This window comes from Ceratina calcarata, unplaced genomic scaffold (assembly GCF_001652005.2).
Source record: "Ceratina calcarata isolate Rehan_Ccalc_2016 unplaced genomic scaffold, ASM165200v1 scaffold171, whole genome shotgun sequence".
Taxonomy (NCBI): domain Eukaryota; kingdom Metazoa; phylum Arthropoda; class Insecta; order Hymenoptera; family Apidae; genus Ceratina; species Ceratina calcarata.
The window spans coordinates 462,226-481,562 of NW_017138459.1; the positions used below are offsets into that span (position 1 = coordinate 462,226).

General features: G+C 46.2%; 1 protein-coding gene across 7 annotated transcripts in view; it reads right to left on the reverse strand.

The window, feature by feature from the left end:
- LOC108632753 (uncharacterized) overlaps positions 1-14,310 on the reverse strand; it is a 47,464-nt gene extending 33,154 nt beyond the window's left edge. For 3 of the 7 annotated variants that reach the window (XR_003388665.1, XM_018037516.2, XM_018037510.2), the window contains exons 1-9: positions 13,937-14,310; positions 10,820-10,999; positions 4,440-4,488; positions 4,035-4,311; positions 3,198-3,408; positions 1,604-2,799; positions 1,272-1,500; positions 687-974; positions 30-411 (exon numbers count right to left, since the gene is read on the reverse strand). Coding sequence is in view for 6 of the 7 variants with exons in the window: in XM_018037516.2 (XP_017893005.1) it covers positions 30-411; positions 687-974; positions 1,272-1,500; positions 1,604-2,799; positions 3,198-3,408; positions 4,035-4,311; positions 4,440-4,488; positions 10,820-10,999; positions 13,937-13,968 (2,844 nt within the window). In the remaining variant the exon portion in view is untranslated. Of the gene's footprint in view, positions 1-29; positions 412-686; positions 975-1,271; positions 1,501-1,603; positions 2,800-3,197; positions 3,409-4,034; positions 4,312-4,439; positions 4,489-6,693; positions 6,798-8,641; positions 9,391-10,819; positions 11,000-11,521; positions 11,602-13,936 lie in introns of those variants that run through there. The other 4 variants (XM_018037518.2, XM_026810713.1, XM_018037514.2 and 1 more) reach the window with 4 other exon arrangements.
- Between the last annotated feature and the right edge of the window lie 5,027 nt (positions 14,311-19,337).

Below are 19,337 nucleotides of genomic sequence, written 5' to 3' on the forward strand. Positions count from 1 at the left end.
TATACACAGGAAGAAAGTAACAGACGAACCTGTTGTATCTTTCGTTCACCGTCCCTGGAGTCCTGCTCGGAAGACGGTTCGCCGTAGTCCTCGTCGTCGGGGTCGAAGGCTGCCGGATGCCTAGTCCTCGGAAGTCTGGCCGACGCCGACCTGCAGAACTGTTGCTGCTGCTGTTGCTGCTCGTTCCATCGTCTGTTCGAGGCGGCGTGACACGTCGGGCCAACGCGAGCGGCCGGCCTGACACCCCACTCATATTCCCGCCGTGGAATTCTTCGCACGGAATCCACGATCCCGTCCGTGTCATGCGTATCCGACACCTGACTCATCATCGCCTCCCGAACGCTCGCGCTCGACTCGTAGCTCGGGTCGCGCAACGATCGCCTCAGCTTGCTGCCCTCGTTGCCGCTCAGCCTGTGCGATCAACCGATTCTAACAATTTCATCCGATTACCTACCCTCTGCGTTTTCGCATCGTTCGTTCCGTTCCCTCGTCGAGAGAGATCGAAAATTATTCATCGATCGAAAACGAATATAGTCACGACTTTTAGCGTTTACGGTTATTTCATTGTGAAGGAAAGGGTAAGAACGCGACGACTAGCCAGTATCGACTCGCATTGTCTGTCCACCGTGCGCATAAGAGAGAGAGAAAGAAAGGAAGAAAGAAAGAAACGATGGATAGTGACTCACTCGATGTGCCTTTGGAAAGATTGATGCGGCATCGCGTGCTGCTGATGAACGTGTTCCCGTCTGAAGCCAGAGGTGCGCAAAGCTTCCGGCAGCGTCGATATTCTGCTTTCGTCGCGGATCGCCGCCCCCATCTCCGTCCTCGTCTCCATATCCGCCTCCATTCCCGTCCCCGCTTCCGTTTCGTTCGACGGCATCGTCGCACGAGAAAGCGACTGGTTCCTCCGTTGCTGATGCTGTTGCGGCGTTTGATGAAGATACACTGCCGACTGTCGCATCTGTGCCGCGTACCTGTGCGAATCGAATGAGCGATCAACGCTCGAAAGAGCATTCCCAAATCGCGAAGAGAGACTTCGGCAAAGAGGTGAGCAGCCGAACGCAGATCGACTCAGTAAGTCGGACGTACGACCTCTTTTCCGTTCAAACTCGAACGAAAGGAAAGCAAAAGTTGAATCGAGTCTGGCTAGCGTAGAAAGTAAATTCTATCGGGCTCCGCGAAATGGACTTTGGAAAAGATTGGTTCGTGGCTCGCGGAACCCAGAACGTACGAGAGTACGCACCGTTCAAAACGATTGGTCCGATTGTTACCTCTCTTCGGAATAAAAATATCCATCGTTCGTAGCCTCCGACGTAGCGACTATGTCCAAGCTCGACTTGGGCCTCTGAGGACGCCTCTGCAGCTGATTCAGCGATTCTTCAAAGCGCGCGGTCGTCGGCGTCAGTCGTTGATGAGGTTTCCTGGACGACTCGTACTCCAAGAAATCCGCGCTGTGCGGTCGCGGCGGTGGTTGCGCTCTTGTCTGTCTCGTTATCGTAGCTGTGAAGAGGATCGAATCGGATTACCCCGTTTCTCACTCTCACTCTCACTCTCACTATCTCTTTCTCTTTGTCATCGTTCTAGTCCAATGAGGGTTACTCACCCGAGTTGGAAACCGACACGGGGGAGTGAATCTGATGCTGATGATGCTGCGCGTACACAGGAATGGGGATCGGAATTGGAATCGGCGCCGGTGACGATCCTTTCGCATATCCCACAGGTCCGGCTGGTCTCTGGTACAGCTGAGGCGTTCCATAGACTTCCTCGTAGTCCCCATTTCCTCTGCTCGATCTCGGCTTCGCCGCGCTGCGGCCGTACGTATCCGGCGTGCGCCTCTCCTGCATCTGCACCTGTATCTGCCCTTGCCCGTATCCCGTACTCGCACCCATGTTCGTCCCGTAATTCAATCCCAATTTGTCTATCCGCGAACTTTGCTGCGACGGCTGACTGGTCCTCGTCCCATAGATCAAACTGTTCTTGTCGTAATCCGACAGCGGACTCTTGCCGGTCGACGCGACGTCCGGAGACACTGGAGACTTTCTACAGTCGGGGTCCGGGGATGGCGTTGAATATTCGGTGGAACCGTCGGTGAGTCTTCTGGGCTTCGGCGGGGCGTTCGCGTAAATTGGTTGCCCGAACTTCCTAGGCATAGGTTGAACGGTTTGCACGTTGCCCGTGATTAAACGCGATTGCGATTGCGATTGTTGATGTTGTTGTTGTTGTTGCTGCTGCTGCTGCTGCTGCTGCTGCTGCTGTTGTTGCTGCTGTTGCTGAATGGCGCGCTTGTACTGGTAATTCTGACTCTGATCGGTATTCAAGTAAGAAAAATGCTGACGAAGCATCGCTTGATACGAGTGAGAGTGGTGGCTCTGTTCCTGAGACGAGTGCATCGACTGTCCGTATTGCTGCTGCTGCTGTTGATGTTGCGACGTATTCAGTTGACCATGAGAAACGTGTTGCTGCTGCTGAATCCAGCCGTTTACCATTGGTGGGATCTCGTTGTTCGCGTTGTTCGCGACGCACACGTCGTTGTTGTTGTTGTTATTGTTCCCGTTGTTGCCGCCGTTGCCGGTGAGATTCGGGAACGAAGCGGTATTCACGCTGTTCGGACTGGAATTGTTGTTGGACGCGTGGCTGGGATCGTCTCGGGATTGAAAACCGTGGAACCCGGAGTCGCTGTCGTCGGCACTCTGATTCAGAATCGAGGAAATCGAAGAAACGCTGGGTCGCGCGCTGCGATCCCCGTTCGGCCCGTGCTGACCAGCTATTTCTATCACCATCGCTGCTTCCCCGACTCCGCTGCGATCACACATGATTCACGAATTTACCGTTCGTCCGTTCATCGACGCACGAAGAACGTTTCCAGAACATCGGCAAACTTTCGATTCGATACCCGCGGAACAGAGCAAACAAATTGTATGTACGGAAGGCACATTGGATTCCGGATCCACTTGGCGTGCAAACATAGAAAATATGATAGATTCTCTCTCTAGTTTTAATGCTTTCCATGTACCGTCACTACCTCGACCTACGTAGATGTGCCATCCTTATAGCAGAATTCAGATTCAGTTTCAGAACTTCTTTATTTGTCACAAAGGAGGGTCAATATCACCACAGGTAAAATTTCTGGCAGAAGTGAGTCCGGAATCAAGTGAACCATTTGTACGTGGATATCGAGGAAAATACGTAGAACTTACGGGCTCGGATCTTGCAGAAGGGTCGCCAACGTCAACGCGTTTACCCACTGGTTCATGGCTTCACGGCTGTCCGCCGCAAAGTGATACGTTCTCATATTCGCGTGCTCCGCTTTGAACGCGAACTTCTTGTTAACTTTGTCTTCGGGCTTGCACACGGTGATCCTATACGATGGCAACAGTATCGAACCCAGCAGCTTCTCCTCTTCCGGACCTACAGGTTCGATCGACAAAACGTAACGCATCGTAACCGAAGAGCTTCCGTCCATCTTTTCTCTTCGCTATTCTTCTCTCCCGTTTTCTTTCGCCGCATACGAAACAGAGGCGTCGCGTCGTTCCTCGGAAAACACGGAGAGGAATCGATTGCGCCCGCTGGCGCGTCCGGGACCGGCACGCGTCTAGTTTGCGAAGTACTCGTAGCTACCGTAATGGTCTTTTGGTTCTCGATGCAATGCGTATTTTTTCGACGCGATTCTCGATTTTTAAAAACCGTAAGCTCGCAAAGTTGTTATTTAACCTTTTTCGATTTATTTTCAATGAGTGAGAGTACTTCATCTCTAGCATGACGTACAAGTGCGAAAGACTTATTTAGTAATTGCTGACAATTTTTAAACGAAAAGAAAAGGCAAACTATTCGACGATGAAGAGTATCGACCGACGCGGTCGATCGAACGAAAACGTAACGTTTTAAAACGGAAGCGTCTGTAGATACTAAGGAAAGCGGAGAATAACGTGGGTCGAATGAACAAGAATTTAGTTTTAAACCGGGCGTAGAAGAGATTAACGATAAATAAGTAAATAACGAAACGGGCGACGAGGTAAGAAGAAGCGAGGTCTAACCTTTGTAATAAAAGAGGCAGTACTCGGAGAGAACGAACCACCGCTTCTTCCATAGCATCAGACCTTCGGAACCCTGTTTATACAGCCAGCCCTGGAGGGCGACGGGGGCGGAGACCGGCCTCTTGGCAGCGGGCGATCGCAACCCTTGAGACCCGCTTCGTCTTCGCACCCCCGACACCGAAGTCCCCGACGAGACCACCGCCGCTGCTCCGCTCGACACGTCGCCCTTCCCGCGGACCGAAACCGGCATGGAGACCGCCGCCGTTGTCTGGACAACCTGTCGATACGGAGATTTGAAAATTGATCAGCTTCGACGACTCGATTTCGCCGACTCGGAAATCGAAGATCCGAATAAACTAGATTAGTCGCGGAAGATATCATTCGATGAAACGTTGTAAATCGAACCTTTTTGTTGTCCATTCCGGGTGTTGCGCTGGTCACCGGCTGTTCGAGCCTGGAACAGGAAAATTACGGTTGCGATTACCTCCGATCGCATTCGGATATACTCGCACTACATATTGATAGATCCTCCTCGTCGTCAAATACCATCGCAATGACGTAAACGGTTTTCTCCCGTAAAAGCGAATGCAATTTTAACCCTTTGCACTCGTATGTCATGCTGGAGATGGCAGTACAAAACAAAATTGAAAATAAATCGAGTGCAAAGGGTTAAAAAGCAGATAACGAACTCTTTCTGTTCGGGACAGATAGAAAGTGGACAGAAAGCAAAGTCGTTCGGCAGCCGTCTGTTTAAAGGCAAAAAGGTTCATTCATAATAATTATGATTGGGATTACGTCCGATTCGGACGCACACCATACGTCCTCATCCTCGAATATTATTGACGTAAACAGGGAAGAAAGCCTTTCCATTCGAGGCAGATAAAAATTTTCCACACATAACTTCATCCTTATACTCCCAGGAATCGTAACCACCAAAGATGAGGTTCATGACGCGTCTTACGCGTACATAATTCAGTGTAGTCGATAAATCAGTTTGGGTTGATAGGAGCGTCCAGGGGAGTCAGATTCTTATATAAATCTTTGGATGCCCCATCGTACTGTAAATTACCTCACAGAGTCCCTCCACTCAACGTCAAATTCAAAAAGAAAAAACAAACAAGAAGGAAAGACATAGAATTGGGCGGGAAGCAAAGTCTTCCAGCAGCCTTCGATATAAAGGTTTCAGCTCATGACGCTTTTCATGGATTTTTGCTTTTTCGCCTTAGAACGTACAGTTTGAAGCACGATTCGGTGGACAATAGTGAGTGGACGCGACCTGATTTCGAAACAATAGCGGTGACGCCGATGTCATCGAAAATTTATCGTGCGACTTAGCGAAACGCTCGATTCGATTCGAGGAAGAGCTCGGAAGAAAAAACGAACTTCCTTATATTATTACGCGATACTACTTACTACTTACGACCGCGACCTACTCCACGATATCGCGAGATTCTTGATCCTTTCTTCGTTCACCGTTTCTCGGACACACGTATTTACGTCTTTCTTACATTTGGGCATTGCCATAAACCGCGATTACCGGACCTGTTTATCAAAAAAATTGCCATCATTTTAACTCGTTGGTGGGTTAAAACCTGTCCCGCCTTTTGCTCAGATTTTTATGCATGTTGGAATATATTTCAATCCATCTCGAGAAGTTGAAGTTGCTCTTTGAATGTTCTATTTAAAGTTTTACATAAAGTTGTTTAAAAAATCCAATTTGGGTCTTTTTCCTTTAAAATCGCATACCTCAAAGAGTTAACTCGTCTCGGTAATTTTGCGGGCGCCGGGAAATGGCGAATATACGCGCGCTTTGATTTAAGCACTTATCTCGCTTGTATTTGTATACATATACATCTCAGTACTAAGTACAGAATCATTGATTGGCAGAGTATTTAGTTGAGGTTCTCAAATCTAAAATATTATTTGTCTCTGTCTCTCTCTCTCACTACTCTTTATTGAATAATACCAAAACTCTGTTGAATTTCGGTCGACGAGGATAAAACCTACTTCGAGTTTTCGACGAACTTTTAAATGTTCCGTGGAAAGCCGTTCGATTTTCTGACCCAGGGGAAGTTCTCAACTTTCGGATTTATTTAAATCTCTTCCGTACGTTCGTAACCAAGTTTCTTCTATTTACCCTTTTATTTCTTAACTTTCCTTCTTACTGTTTGACCATGATATCACCACATCTTAATTTTATTTTCATTCAAGGGTTACAGAACCGATTTTCATACCAAATAGAATAACAAATAACAACAAGTAAAATTACCGAAGAGTATTATACGTTTACGAATGGGTGAGACTCCCATTAAAAAAATTGACGAATTCACTTAAATTGCGTTAATAGCATGTCTATCTACTTACTATGTATAGTGACCTCAAGGGATTCCGGACCAGATTTGTAAAGTCTACTTAAAAAATGTGGCGCGTACTATGTTTCTGATATATTTCGCTAATACCAAACGTGATATGTTTCCAGTATACTTTATAAAGCTGGTCTGAAATTTATTGACGTCAGTATACTTGTACACCAAAGGACTTCTGCCCGTAAATAAATAAATAAATAAGTAAATAAATAAATAAATAAAATAGAAGCCCGCGTGCGCTGTTAATCATAAGCGCGACGCGCGTAGTATAGAGAAGAGAGAAGGAATCTTACCAGTCGAACAAATTCCAAAGACACGTGAACATGACGATGACGACGACGATGGTGCATCGAAGAGGAATCGCGGCACACCTCCGTTCGCTCGTCTTGCCGACGACCTACGCGACGCGAGCAACGAAGAGACCAGAAATTTTCGGCGTGAAAGAAAAACAACGGATTGGGTAGGGTGTGGTCGACTCGATATCAACGAACCCGAGAACGCTCGTTCAACGAGCACTCGAACTCGACCGCAAGTGTTACATTTCAAATATCCCACGTTTACACGTCGTATCTTCCTATCAGCCACCGGATACGAGCGCGTAGTAGTACGTCGAATGAGCCGCGCGTGCGACCGGTTCACGACCCGCGCTACCATCGGTGAGGAAACATTTCGAACGAGCTCCTTCCAATGCCGATCTTTGTTCGACGAGGTCGTCGAACGGCGCCGGGTGCGTCGACGCGAACCGAACGAGAAACGTGGCAACGTATAAACTCACGAAGGAAAGCTACTATCGTAGAAAAGTTGCAAGGGTAACAAAGAGGATCGGTCTCCGACACGAAATCATGTAGGTCGGTGCACGTATGCGAAGTGGCATTATTTCGAAAAACGATACTCGTCGTTGCGCTATTCCTTCGCTGCTAGCTGCAAATATCGCTGTGCGTAATTCTGGAAATTCTAAAAACCGAACAAATCCAGAGGTTCTAGGCGTTTCACGTATGTACGGTTGACTCAAAGGATTTCGTACTCGCTTTGTAGCTACACACAGAAAATCCGTTGCTCGACGCATGGAAAGCATTAGAGATAGAAAGAGAGAGATAGAAAACGTGTAAGATTTTTTGTGTATGCGTGCTAAGCGAGTCCGGAGCCCAGTGAGTCATTTGTACTTTGTATACGTATTTCCATAAGTACACATGTGCATCACGTATAAAAAATGAAAGAAAGAATATTTAGGTACGCGTGCGTTTCTAGTATCGACCGACTCGTCGGTCGATTCAACGCATTTCGTTTATTTTTGAAAAATCGATTGGTTGCCCGGCATGTTTAAATGTCAAGGTCCGAACACGGTCCTCTGTACGCTGTACAAACGGTCTCATCCACCGAAAGAACCGACCTCGCCGACGACCACTCGACCAGAAAAAAGAATACTTGGGCAGCGGCGCTCGCATAGAAGCACATCAACCGAGACGACCCGAGACGTTACGCTCGTCGGTTATTACGCCGTCGCCGCCGCCGTCGTTACGCTGCTATTGCAGTTTCGTCGTGACTTCGACAGCGGCGTTTGCCGCCAGACGATCGAAACTAGAAATTATCCGAAACCGATCCTCGTGGCGAGAAGCCCGCGTCGCGACGCGAAACCGATCCATCGGCTTTTATTCTCGTTTTCTATTCCCTTCCGCATCGTTCGACGTCGTCTTCATAATCGAAATTCAGAAATACTCCCGAACCGTCAAGATGACGACGCATCGCGCAAATACTACATTTCTCGTGACAGTTTCTTCAAATCGTCTTCGACAGCGTCGGGATATCGACTCGACCCACGTTTCACCGCTCGAGTCCGTGAATCATTAATGAACACGCGGAACGCGACTCGCGTATCATTCAATTAGTCACGGCGACGCGATTTACTTCAATACCAGTTTTACGTGTTCTCCATTCCGGCTTCAAAGAGCGTATGGAAGCTCGCGTATACAACACGTAGATAAATACTTATGCAAGAACAATTCGATATCGATTATAATCACTGACCGCGAAACTAGGCACTCATGCCGCGCGGCGTCGCACTTCATTTATTCGTTTATTCATAAACGGGCAGTCAGCCTCTTTTTATAAAACTAACATCGTACAAAAGTTACAAAGATACGCGAGGTTCGTCACATACTATGCTTTATACTTTTTACACGTGCAGTCGTTCCTACGGGTTCGTATCTGTGGTAGAATGCCAGGATTTTTATCTATTTGAACCTTTAAAGACCCATCGTCGTATGACTCCTTTTCGCGCGATCCGTCACTTCTCTTTTACTATACGTCCAATCCCGAGAATCAGAAACGATACCGGGAAATATCTTCGCAATAATCCCATATCTCGCGACGGTCGCTCGATATCGAACGTCGACGACCAGGAACCGAGAACTCGTCGCACGATTCGGAATAGCTGTCGTCGTTGCACTCCATTATTCGGAATCCGACGCCGTCACGCCGTCGCGGCGTCGAAGGGTTCTCGCGCGGAAGAGGCAAACCCATCTCGGTTCCAAACGATTCCGCGAAACGATCGCGCACGACAACGTCGTTGGAAGAAACTCGCGGGGAAAACGCAGCCGTGTTCCGAGGGCCATTGCCCTTAGCGGTCGGGATCGATCGTAGAAAACGAACGATCGACTCGACGGTGCACCGTGCACCATAGACTTCTACGCCATCGCCGCGCGACGCGTCGACGATTCGGACGGACGCGTTCGTCCGAGCCTTTCTTCCGCGAAGAAAGACGACGCGCGTTGTTACTCGCGGCCGGAAAAGAGTAACGTCGACAGGAGGAGTACCGACTATCACTGACGCGGGCGGTGCGGAAGACGCGGCTGGAGAAGCGGAGAAACGGAGAGAGAACGCGAGAACGAAAGAGAAAAAGGGAAAGAGAGAAGAGACAGAGTGGGAAAGAGGCAGATTCGGGCTGTTGGCCGACTCGTAACGCGGCGACGGCACAACTGGCATGCGCCTCTACCACCCTTCGTTCACCCCTGCCGCTGCCCCGTCCTCGTCTCGTCGCGCTGCACCGGCGGTTTCGACTACTCGCCGTTGCACTCGCTCCCGCTTCCTCGACCCGGCCCTTTCCTCGCTTTTGCCTCGCCTCGCCGACTCTCACCCTCGCGTCGCGCCGAACATCCCTTCTGTTCTTGGCTCTCTTCGATTAGACACGACGGTGCGCGCGGCTTCGCCCTTACCTCGATTCTCGTTTCGAATCTTCCGCATACGCGCGTCGGAAGGAAACGTTCCGTCCCGCGTGAATACAACGCTAATTAACGAGTAATTAGCGTTGACGCGCATATCGCGTTCTACCGAGAACGTCACGTCGCCTTCGATTCGGTTTACGTACTCCTATTTCCTATTATCTGTCTTCGAGCCGTCGTCAGTGAGAGATGACTCGGACGTTAAAGGAGATGTGCCGACTTTCGTCGCATTCCGATGATCGCGGACATACTACGGGAAGTAGGAAGTTGCGTACCCCGGCCACCGCCGACCGTTCGATCGATCCTTGCCGGCATGGCGGCGGCGTGGCGGCGTGGCACCGTACCGACGACGATGTCGGGGTGGGTGACCGGTCGACCCGCCATCGATGAACAGCTGACCAAACGCCTCGCTCGCACCAACGTCGAGTAAAGTAATACGATGTCATACTCGCGCTCACGTACTCTTGATAATATTGTTCGTGAATTTCCAGCCACTCGCGATAACGAAAAGATAAGTGGAAACGTACGTGTAATAAAAGAAAGCCTCGTTCGCGTATAAAACGTTAGAAATCTTTTCAAGAACTTTCACAGCCTGCGAACGACCCATTGATAATGAAATTGGTGTGCGTGTTTGTAGAGGAAAAAATTTTAAACGAAGATCTACATATAGACGGAATTGCGCTATTACTACTACAATAATTTCAAATGAAAACTATAGACAGAATTACGAATAGGTGCCCATTTACGAGGAAATACCTAAATTTCGATTCTCCTCCTTCCTGCGAGGAAGCACTCTGTACGTACTTACACATTTCCGTAAATGCACAGCGACTGCCAGGCACCGACGAATTCTTGTTACGCTTACGGACGAGAATAATCGGTTCGACGGATGCGCGGCAAGATACATGGATAAATGAAATTTTTCAAGATTCGGAAAATCCAGCATAAAATGCAAAAGGACGCAGTATCGCGATTTACATACAGAATATTCCACGTTATAAGTCGAAAATATGTAGGTTAATCGTTAAACGATGATATCGTTAGATAAAATGCAAAAGGACGAATTATCACCATTTACATACAGGCTACTCTGCATAGATATAAATCGAAAATATGTGGACAAACTGTTGGACGCTATCGATGTCGTTACATCGTGCCGTAGAACGTAGAAAAATGATTTGAGAAAATTGGCGCGATTTACCTCGAATGTGGGGCACAGTCGGGCTGCACCGTGCGTAAATTTCGGATGGAAAAGGAGGATCCAACACCGGTGCAACAGTATATCGGTGAATCATGTCTACGAAGGTGGTCGAATACGTCGATACGAGAAGGGCTCGCAAAATCGCCTTGTGTGCTGCTGCGTGGCGACGTTAACCGATCACTGAAATGAAAACGATCCTTCGTTAGTTGTCGTTCAGCTTAATCTATTCTATTAATTCGCTATATAACTACCTATTAACGCGAACGACGTGACTCTTATTTATCCCTACTTTTTTAGCACGACACCCTTTATTTTATTTATTATATGCTATATTATTTCCAGAACTTCGGGATTAACAAGTATTTGTATAATAGTAATAATAATGACGCTTCATTCACAGACAAGAACCCAATATAACATAAAAAAAAGAATATACAGAAAAATAATAATAGACCAGAAAACATGAATGAAACTCTAAATAATAGCAACAAGGAAAAAGAGAATATAAAATTCTAAATAACAACAACTGAGAAAAGGCCGCGACAAATGAAGCTTCTATATGATATAAAATTTTGTATAATCTAGTAATGTAATTCTGCTCGATGTACATTTCCACGTATATAAAAGGACTTTTTAACCCGTGTAATAAACAAATAAACAAGTAAATCTATTTAAAAAGGATAGAATGGAGTGTAACGTTACCGGTTCATCGGCTTCGTCGAGAATCTGGAGGAGTCGGCAGCTGCCGAATGGCAGTAGGGAAAAAAAATAAAAGATTACGGTTACATCCGGTTGCGGCACGGTAACCCACCTGGGACTCCGAGAGTACCGTCGAACGGTTAAAATTCTCACGTAACACCGTTTCATGTAACGCGTAAGTACTATCTTTACAACGTTTATCACCATTCATTGATTTTTCCCTATATGATAAGGGTACGTATTCGAAATTAGATTAAGAATGAAAGTAAAATAGAGAATTTCTAGAGTATTTATATAACTCTCCATTTTTAGAATATTTGTATATATACTTCGAATATTTTTTGTTAATTGCCGACGGTCTTCGTGATAAGGTCGATGAGACGGTAGCAATCGAAATTCGAACGGTGTAAGCCGCGTTTTGATATGTCATATTATAATTTATGTTAAAAATAAGAGCCTTTTGAAATATTTTATAGGGACTAGGCACCTCAAACTTGCCCAGTTTTTTACTTTCCATGAAAAAAATTATCTCGAGGTCTATTCGTCGTTGTACGTGCACACTGGCTTACGTAGATATACGAAGAAGTACAAGATCGTACAACGTTTAGTTATTAAACACACAGTGTGCATGTGTAATATACACGGTACAAACACACGACGAATACTATACGAGCGTGTATGCACACGAGTTAAACACGCTTCGCGCAACGGTTCAATTCCAGAGAGTGCAAACGATTTTATCTGGCACCCGTGTGTGGAAACCAGTGTGAGACCGGAAACGTGTCTAAAGGGCCGAGTACAACCACGCAGAGCCTTCGCAACGGTTGCGCTCTTTATCTTTATCCGTCGTCGAACACGAAAATGACGCGATACCTTCGGCGACGAGAGCGGAAAACTGTGAAATCCACGCGATAAATATAGGAGAACCGATGAGAAAGAAATAATCAGAAAGTTAACGTGTTCCGAGCTATCGAATAATCAGGGTGGCACAGATACTTAAGACAACGATAGTGTTTACCATCCTATAACGACCACTAATAATTATGTCTTACTCCTTCTTTTAAAAGTATATTTTTTATCTGGCAAAGAATGAAAAAACGAGAACGCAATAATATTTCGTTTACAACGAAATAGACGAATGTGCTATACGTATTCGAAGACGTAACAAGAATCATCCAAAAGAACCATCGCTCGATGAGTAAAATACATTCTCGTTTACAGAAACTGATACGATACTAATGCCGATATCGTTCGTTCATCGGAAATCGTAATCTAGTAAGTCGCATATGGACGAAGTCCCCGAAATATTTAATCCGAACGCGCGTATCTATGTGTAAGTACGGATAAGACGCAGTGTAACTAAACACATAGATACTTATAATTCATTTCCATTTTCCAATCGTCAACTATACGTGCTCGTCGTCCACTGATCGACAACTATTCTCACTATTATGAATCACGAATAATTGATTCACCGATTCTTATAACTCACGATTATCACTGCGCATTCGGTTCGATCTTTATCGCGGCTCGATCGAGCATCGTTGCTCCCTCGACGACTATGATAAACGAATACTGATATCATTGTCACCGCGAACGAATTTCATCTTTATCATAGAAAACTCCGTTACTATCTTATCGCATAGAAAGCGAACGTTAGGAAGGTGAATTGACATTACCCAGGAACAGTTCTATGAACTTCATAGACGAACAAAAGTTCAGTTCAATAATTTTATTCGACGCATAATCGTTTTAAACTTAAACTACAGACAGGTAGCATATACTTTGGTAGCAGGTACCGTAATTGGCACATCTGTTCGAAACCGATCTGCGCGTTCTTTAAAGGCAAACAGTTATTTAGGTGCGTATGCACGTATCTACACCGTAAGCGTAAACCCTTTCTCCGTGCAACCTCGAAGAAAGAAAACGAAAGCGTTGATTCAATCAAATTACGCGTGATCGAACTAATTGAAGTACGTGTTGTGCGTCTCGATTGTATAAATTAAGGCGATCGGAAAGAAATCCACTATATTTAATCTTAATACAAGCTAACATAATTTAACTATCAGCCTCATAACTTTTTGTCTAATCTACTAATCGTCTAATCTGCTTGTTGTATATTTCCATGTATATAAAACGGTTTTTTAAGCCGTGTAATGAATAAAGAATAATAATAATAATAATAATAATAATAATAATAATAATTGATTTCTTTTCGGCTCCCCTAATACTTTAGCGAATTGATATCGAGAAGAATATTTTGTCAACCGTTTGGTAGGTAGGAGGCGGAACTCGTCGAAGAGAGGTCAGGGTAAAGTTGAACAACGCGAGGCGAGGCGACGCGACGATGCGTCAGAGCGAGTAAGCGGGTAGAGATCGCACGGGGAGTGAGCGCAAAGTAAACGGTCTCCGGCATACCTGTCCGCGTTGTTGCTCTTAAAGGTGACCATCCCTTTCCGATCCAACCGAGGCCTTGGTAGCTGGCTTCCGTCAGAAGCGCTTAAAGCCACGCAGCTTTCGACATCTCGCAATAGCCGAACACAGAAAACGATCGTCACTCGACACCGATCACCGAGGAACGTGGAGCACGACGATTTTCAATCACACCGTCACTATCGAAAATGTATACATACGTATCCAGTCTGTGCATGCACGGATTACGCTTCCGGGGAACGACTACGTAGCATAGCGTCTGTCTGCGTCTACGCAGCGACTGGAGCGGCAGGCCGGCAGGCAGTCGGCAGCGGAGCCACGCTTCGCAGCCGATGTACCACCTCCGCCGCTGGTGCACTCGCACTAGCCGCGCTCACTTACCGCTGCACGCCATCGTGTCCGCGTCTACCTAGCCAGCCCGACTCCCGCCAACCTACCGTATAAATGTTGCTACGACTACTACTGCTACGTATTGCTGTTACTAATATCTCTACAGCCACATCCGCATCGACACCGACGCGGCACGATGCAACCATGGCGTCGCGGTGGACGACGGAAACTCGACCGACGTTCCTCGTTCACTTTTCCTTGTCATTCTTGACTCGTCATCGTCTGAACTCGTTTATAAGAATTATAACCGATCATGCGATTTCTGGTTCTGTTCATTTGAGTCTCCTCGCGGTTTTTAATAGTATACCACGTTACACCGATTCTCTATTGTTGTTCTCCATGCGTATGTACATACAAATGGCTCACTGGATTCCAGACTCGCTTCGTACACATAAAAGCAACACGTTCTCTCTTTCCATTTTTATTGCTTCCCATGTGTCGCTGTTTGCCGGAGCAAAGTTCTTATTATGTGTGCGCGGAGTATAGTGGGTTCGGAGTCCCTTGAATCACCTGTACAGGTGACTCAAATGACGCGACGCGTGGGAAGCGTTTGATCAAAGAGAGAGAAGGAAAGGAAACATGCCACATTTTCTACGTGTGTGTGCGAGATAGGCCCGGAATCTCTTGAATCACCTGTACGTGCAGTCGGCTGAAGATTCGAATAAATCCGTCCATATCGCGAATCGTGACTATATAGAATCAATCGCTTTTTCACTCGAATTAATTCGTACCACACGCTCCCCAAAAAATATTTTTATATCCTCCCCTACAGTTTACTACTTACCCTCATATTCTCGGTACGTGGCGTTATGAGCATCGAGGAGTACGCAACGAGTACGTACTTGCATGATACATATGTACGTACTCGTACCAGCAAATTTCTATAGGATTTTGCCAACGTTGCGTAGCAGCACGGAATATTCTTGGCGAAAGCGTATTTTCAAGAATCGTCGAAGCAATTAGTCTGCGCTACTTCGTTTTCGTATTTTTGTACGATTTACGACAGGGTCTCTGCTTGGCTAGAGTGCTGGAGGAGGGCATTCGAGAATGAACAGACCCTTTCTCAAGAGATGACGATCAGTAGTGCTCACGCTCGTCCACGAAAGAGAGAGAGAGAGAGAGAGAGAGTTTTAAGAAGGCCCAGCGATGGTCAGAACAGTGGAAATCGCATGGTTGTCGGCTGTCAGAAAAACAGCCGTTTGAAACAGGACGCGAAAAAGCTTAAGAATGACAAACGACCAGAACTTGCATCCTTCCTAATTTTGAAGCCTAGAGAAATCCTACTAGAGGATCCGGCCGCTCAGCAGGGAAGACCGGGTAGGAGGACCGGGTCAGATGACACAGCGCTTACCTCGGAGCAGTCGAGCCGTCGAGGAGCCTAGGACACGTTGAATACGAACCATATGCGCTAATTTTACTGTTTGCAAAGTAAACTGAAGTCCATAGGTATCGTTCACGTTCGGGAGTATGTAAATGCGTACGTAGTACATGTAATTGTACACACAACAGTACATACAAAATCCCGAAGGTGTACACCTCTTAAAACATAACAATTTTTTAAAATCAGTTGACTCGGTTTGAGTAATTACAGGAATTAGTTATTAGACGATCTACGAACAAAATTACAAACGTTGAAAATCGCGAGCAAAAATAATGATTCCTCTTTTTTCATATTTTTATCTGGGCCTCGAGCCAAGAATGGGCAGTAATTTTCGTTCCACCGGTCTCGTTCTGTCGCGACGTTCAATCATAAATGGGTTTAGTACACTCGCACGATAACTCGTCACGTTCCTCACGAATTTCGATACAGCAACAGCTTATAAAGGTTCATCGAGTTCGCTTCGATGCACAAGCTCGTGATAAATAATCGCACATCGTACATATGTACATACATAGTTCGATAGCGGTATGTCCGTGAGTGGTTCGAGCTTAAACGTTCGCGATGTCTTCTGGCCAAGCATGATCGCCGCCATTGCGATTCTCTGGTTTTGGGATGTCGAACACGTAGCCGGGTCCGCCGTAGGAGTCTCCGACCCCCGAGTCCGAAGTACGATTTACATCATTCACCATCACGGGCGGAAGAAGCATCGGGATGAAATCATCGAGATTCACAGACCCCGCAAGCCGAAACGCAAATTACACATCGTCATCGTCGATCATCAAACACGTAGGTATTTTTCCGATACAAGGACGAAGCGCAACCTATGTACAGATGGCTCATTGGATTCCGGAGTTACTTCGCAAAATGTGGCGCGTTCACGTAAGTTCAAATAGCAACGTCGCATGGAAACCACTAAAGATAGAGAAAGAACGTACCGCGTTTTCTGTGGATGTGTGGGACGTCCGTTCGGAATCCCTTGAGTCATTCGTACCTATAATTATCAAAACCGCTGCTTTTTCGTCGCTGCAGTTTTTCACTTCAGTATTTCATATATAGTATTTAATATTTTATACACTATACTTCTGTATAATTTGCGCATCGGACATCGTTCGCGGTTTCATCAACGATCGTTCATACGTATAGGCGTAAAGACTTTAGTAACGGTCGAGCGCGTTGCAATTTTTTACGCGACAGCTTGACGTTCCAATCTGGAACCGACGAGGGCGTAAATCCTATCTCTCTCGGGGAATTTTCGCTCGCGAAACTTGCTTCGAAACTTTTCGCGGATCCTCGAGAGAAACGAGCTCCGTGGAAATCCTCCTCCTTTCGCCATCGATTTCTTTCCACCTGTTCCCCCCTCGGCCCTTTCAGTCTGCTCTTACGTCTATTATCTCCAATTGTCTTTACCCGTCCGCTGGAGAACGATGGAAAAAGTTGGTGCAACGCTCGTTGCGCTTCGAACGGCCTGACTTTCGCTTCATATCTATGTATTCTTAATGCGTGCAGAGAGAAAACGATTTTTGCGCGATTTACCGATCCTCGTATTGTACGAGAACGTACATATATATGACGTACACTCTTACGTATATGTGTAAGTAAAAGTACATACACGCGTAGAGACTGCGTGTCCAGGTATCCGGTTAAGCCGGTACCATTTCGCTTTAAGCCTCTTAGCTACCCGCGGTGCAGAGTACAGAGGTTTAACGATTCCACCCAGTCGTACTTATTCCTCCTCGCAGGTATACGCTTACCTCCGCGGCTCGGGGCAGTGGCAAGAAGCGAATACACAAACGCAGAGGCTAGGGTTGCGCGAAATCTCGGAACGTGGACGATCGATCTTCTTTCGCTCCGGCCGTATACGCGCCTGCTTGTACCTACCATTACTATCCGTATAGTGCGAACGTTACAAACAAATCGTACCACCTTTCGTATCGTTCGTGCTTCTCTATCGGCTTTTCCACATTACAAACAAGTCGTACCATCTTTTGTAAGCACGTTACGTAATTATGGCGATATAAGCATAACATCAATCGACGATCTCGAAAACGATACGAAGTGATGTTGGATGATGAATTAACTTATCACTAAGTAATGACATTCCAGGGAGGCACACCTACATAAAAATCTGCCTAAACTGGAAGTTGCATTTTCAAAACGCGAAATGTTCAAATTAATAAGTGAATGAAAATTAACATTTCAAAGAAGGATTTCAAAGAACAAAAGCTATAATAATTTTTTTCAATTTCTTGCTATACATCGTATAGTAAACTAGTCTCTCTAATACCTAAACAAAAATTAATTCCTTAAGTCGTACATTAAAAAAGTTATTCAATTTTGAATACTTATGGATTTCACTGTACATGGAAGGATGCGCGAAAGGAGAAATCCTGACTCTGACCGTGGAAGCTCGCGAAGTAAATATAGAAGGACTTCGAAGAACAAAACGACGGGAGACGGGGAGCACGTGGCGAACAGATGCTCGGGGAGCAGACCTCTTCGAATCTTCGTAGGCGATGAAAACCTGCGAATACGAAAAAGAACGCGATTCCGAGTATAGGCTGGCTACGACAAAACGTAGCGATACAGAAGCTCAACGAGCGACAAGAACGTATCGTCCCAGTTTTCAGTCTCGAGTCACTAAGTATTGAAACGCGCAACGCGACACATGTATGTGTATACCGCGACCCTGAGCTTTCCTTTGCCAAAAGCTCCGCCGCGCCGCATTCATACACCGGCTCCTTTCTCTCTATCTTTGCTCTTTCTACCCTTACCCTACCGTCTACTTATTCTCCCCTTTCTCTTCCGTCTATTTTTAACTCTCGAATTTCAACGGCTCGCCAAAGACCAAGGTTACAAGAGCGACACGGAGACCCTGAAAATTCGCGAGACGCCAGAAAGCCGGATCCATAATTTATGCTCCTGATTACCCAAAAGTTTCGTGTCTTATTCGTGTCAAGGTGCTATTATTTATCGTTCGATGGGAACTGACCGCTAATGATACTAAACGTTTCGCGGATATTCCCGAACTAATCTCCATAGTTCGCGAGGTATACGCGTCTACCGATCTATCACGTATCCGAGCATTCGACGATTGAAAAATGTCGGAACGACATCCGTGCGTGCGTACCTACTGCATCGAGACGCGTGTTCGAAACGAGAACGATTGTGAAAGCGATCACGTTCACGATCTATGTCTACGCTACGGTCTGCATTGACGGCATACGCTCTACATGGCCTGTAGTCTACAGCAAAACGATCTAGGTACGTTTTCTCATTTCTCGCCTCGCCGCTCGTCGCAAACGGTATTCGCGCTAACCACTAACAATAAATACCTGTATCAATGGAATGTGTCGCGATTCGGGATGCACGTACCGCGATGATGGTGCATGCGTAGTATGCTATTCAACTCGACCTTGTTCCTCGAGGCTGTGAAGATCCATAACTTCGACTTTCTCGAAAAGCATTATTCTGTGGGAAATGATTTAGCACGACGCGCTTTCATCGGTATATTTATTTATTTATGTATTTATTTACTTATTTATTCGGATTTACCCGTCCTAGACAGTCCCTAGGATTAGGAAGACTCCTAGACAGTGTCTGTATAGCCTTTTCCGC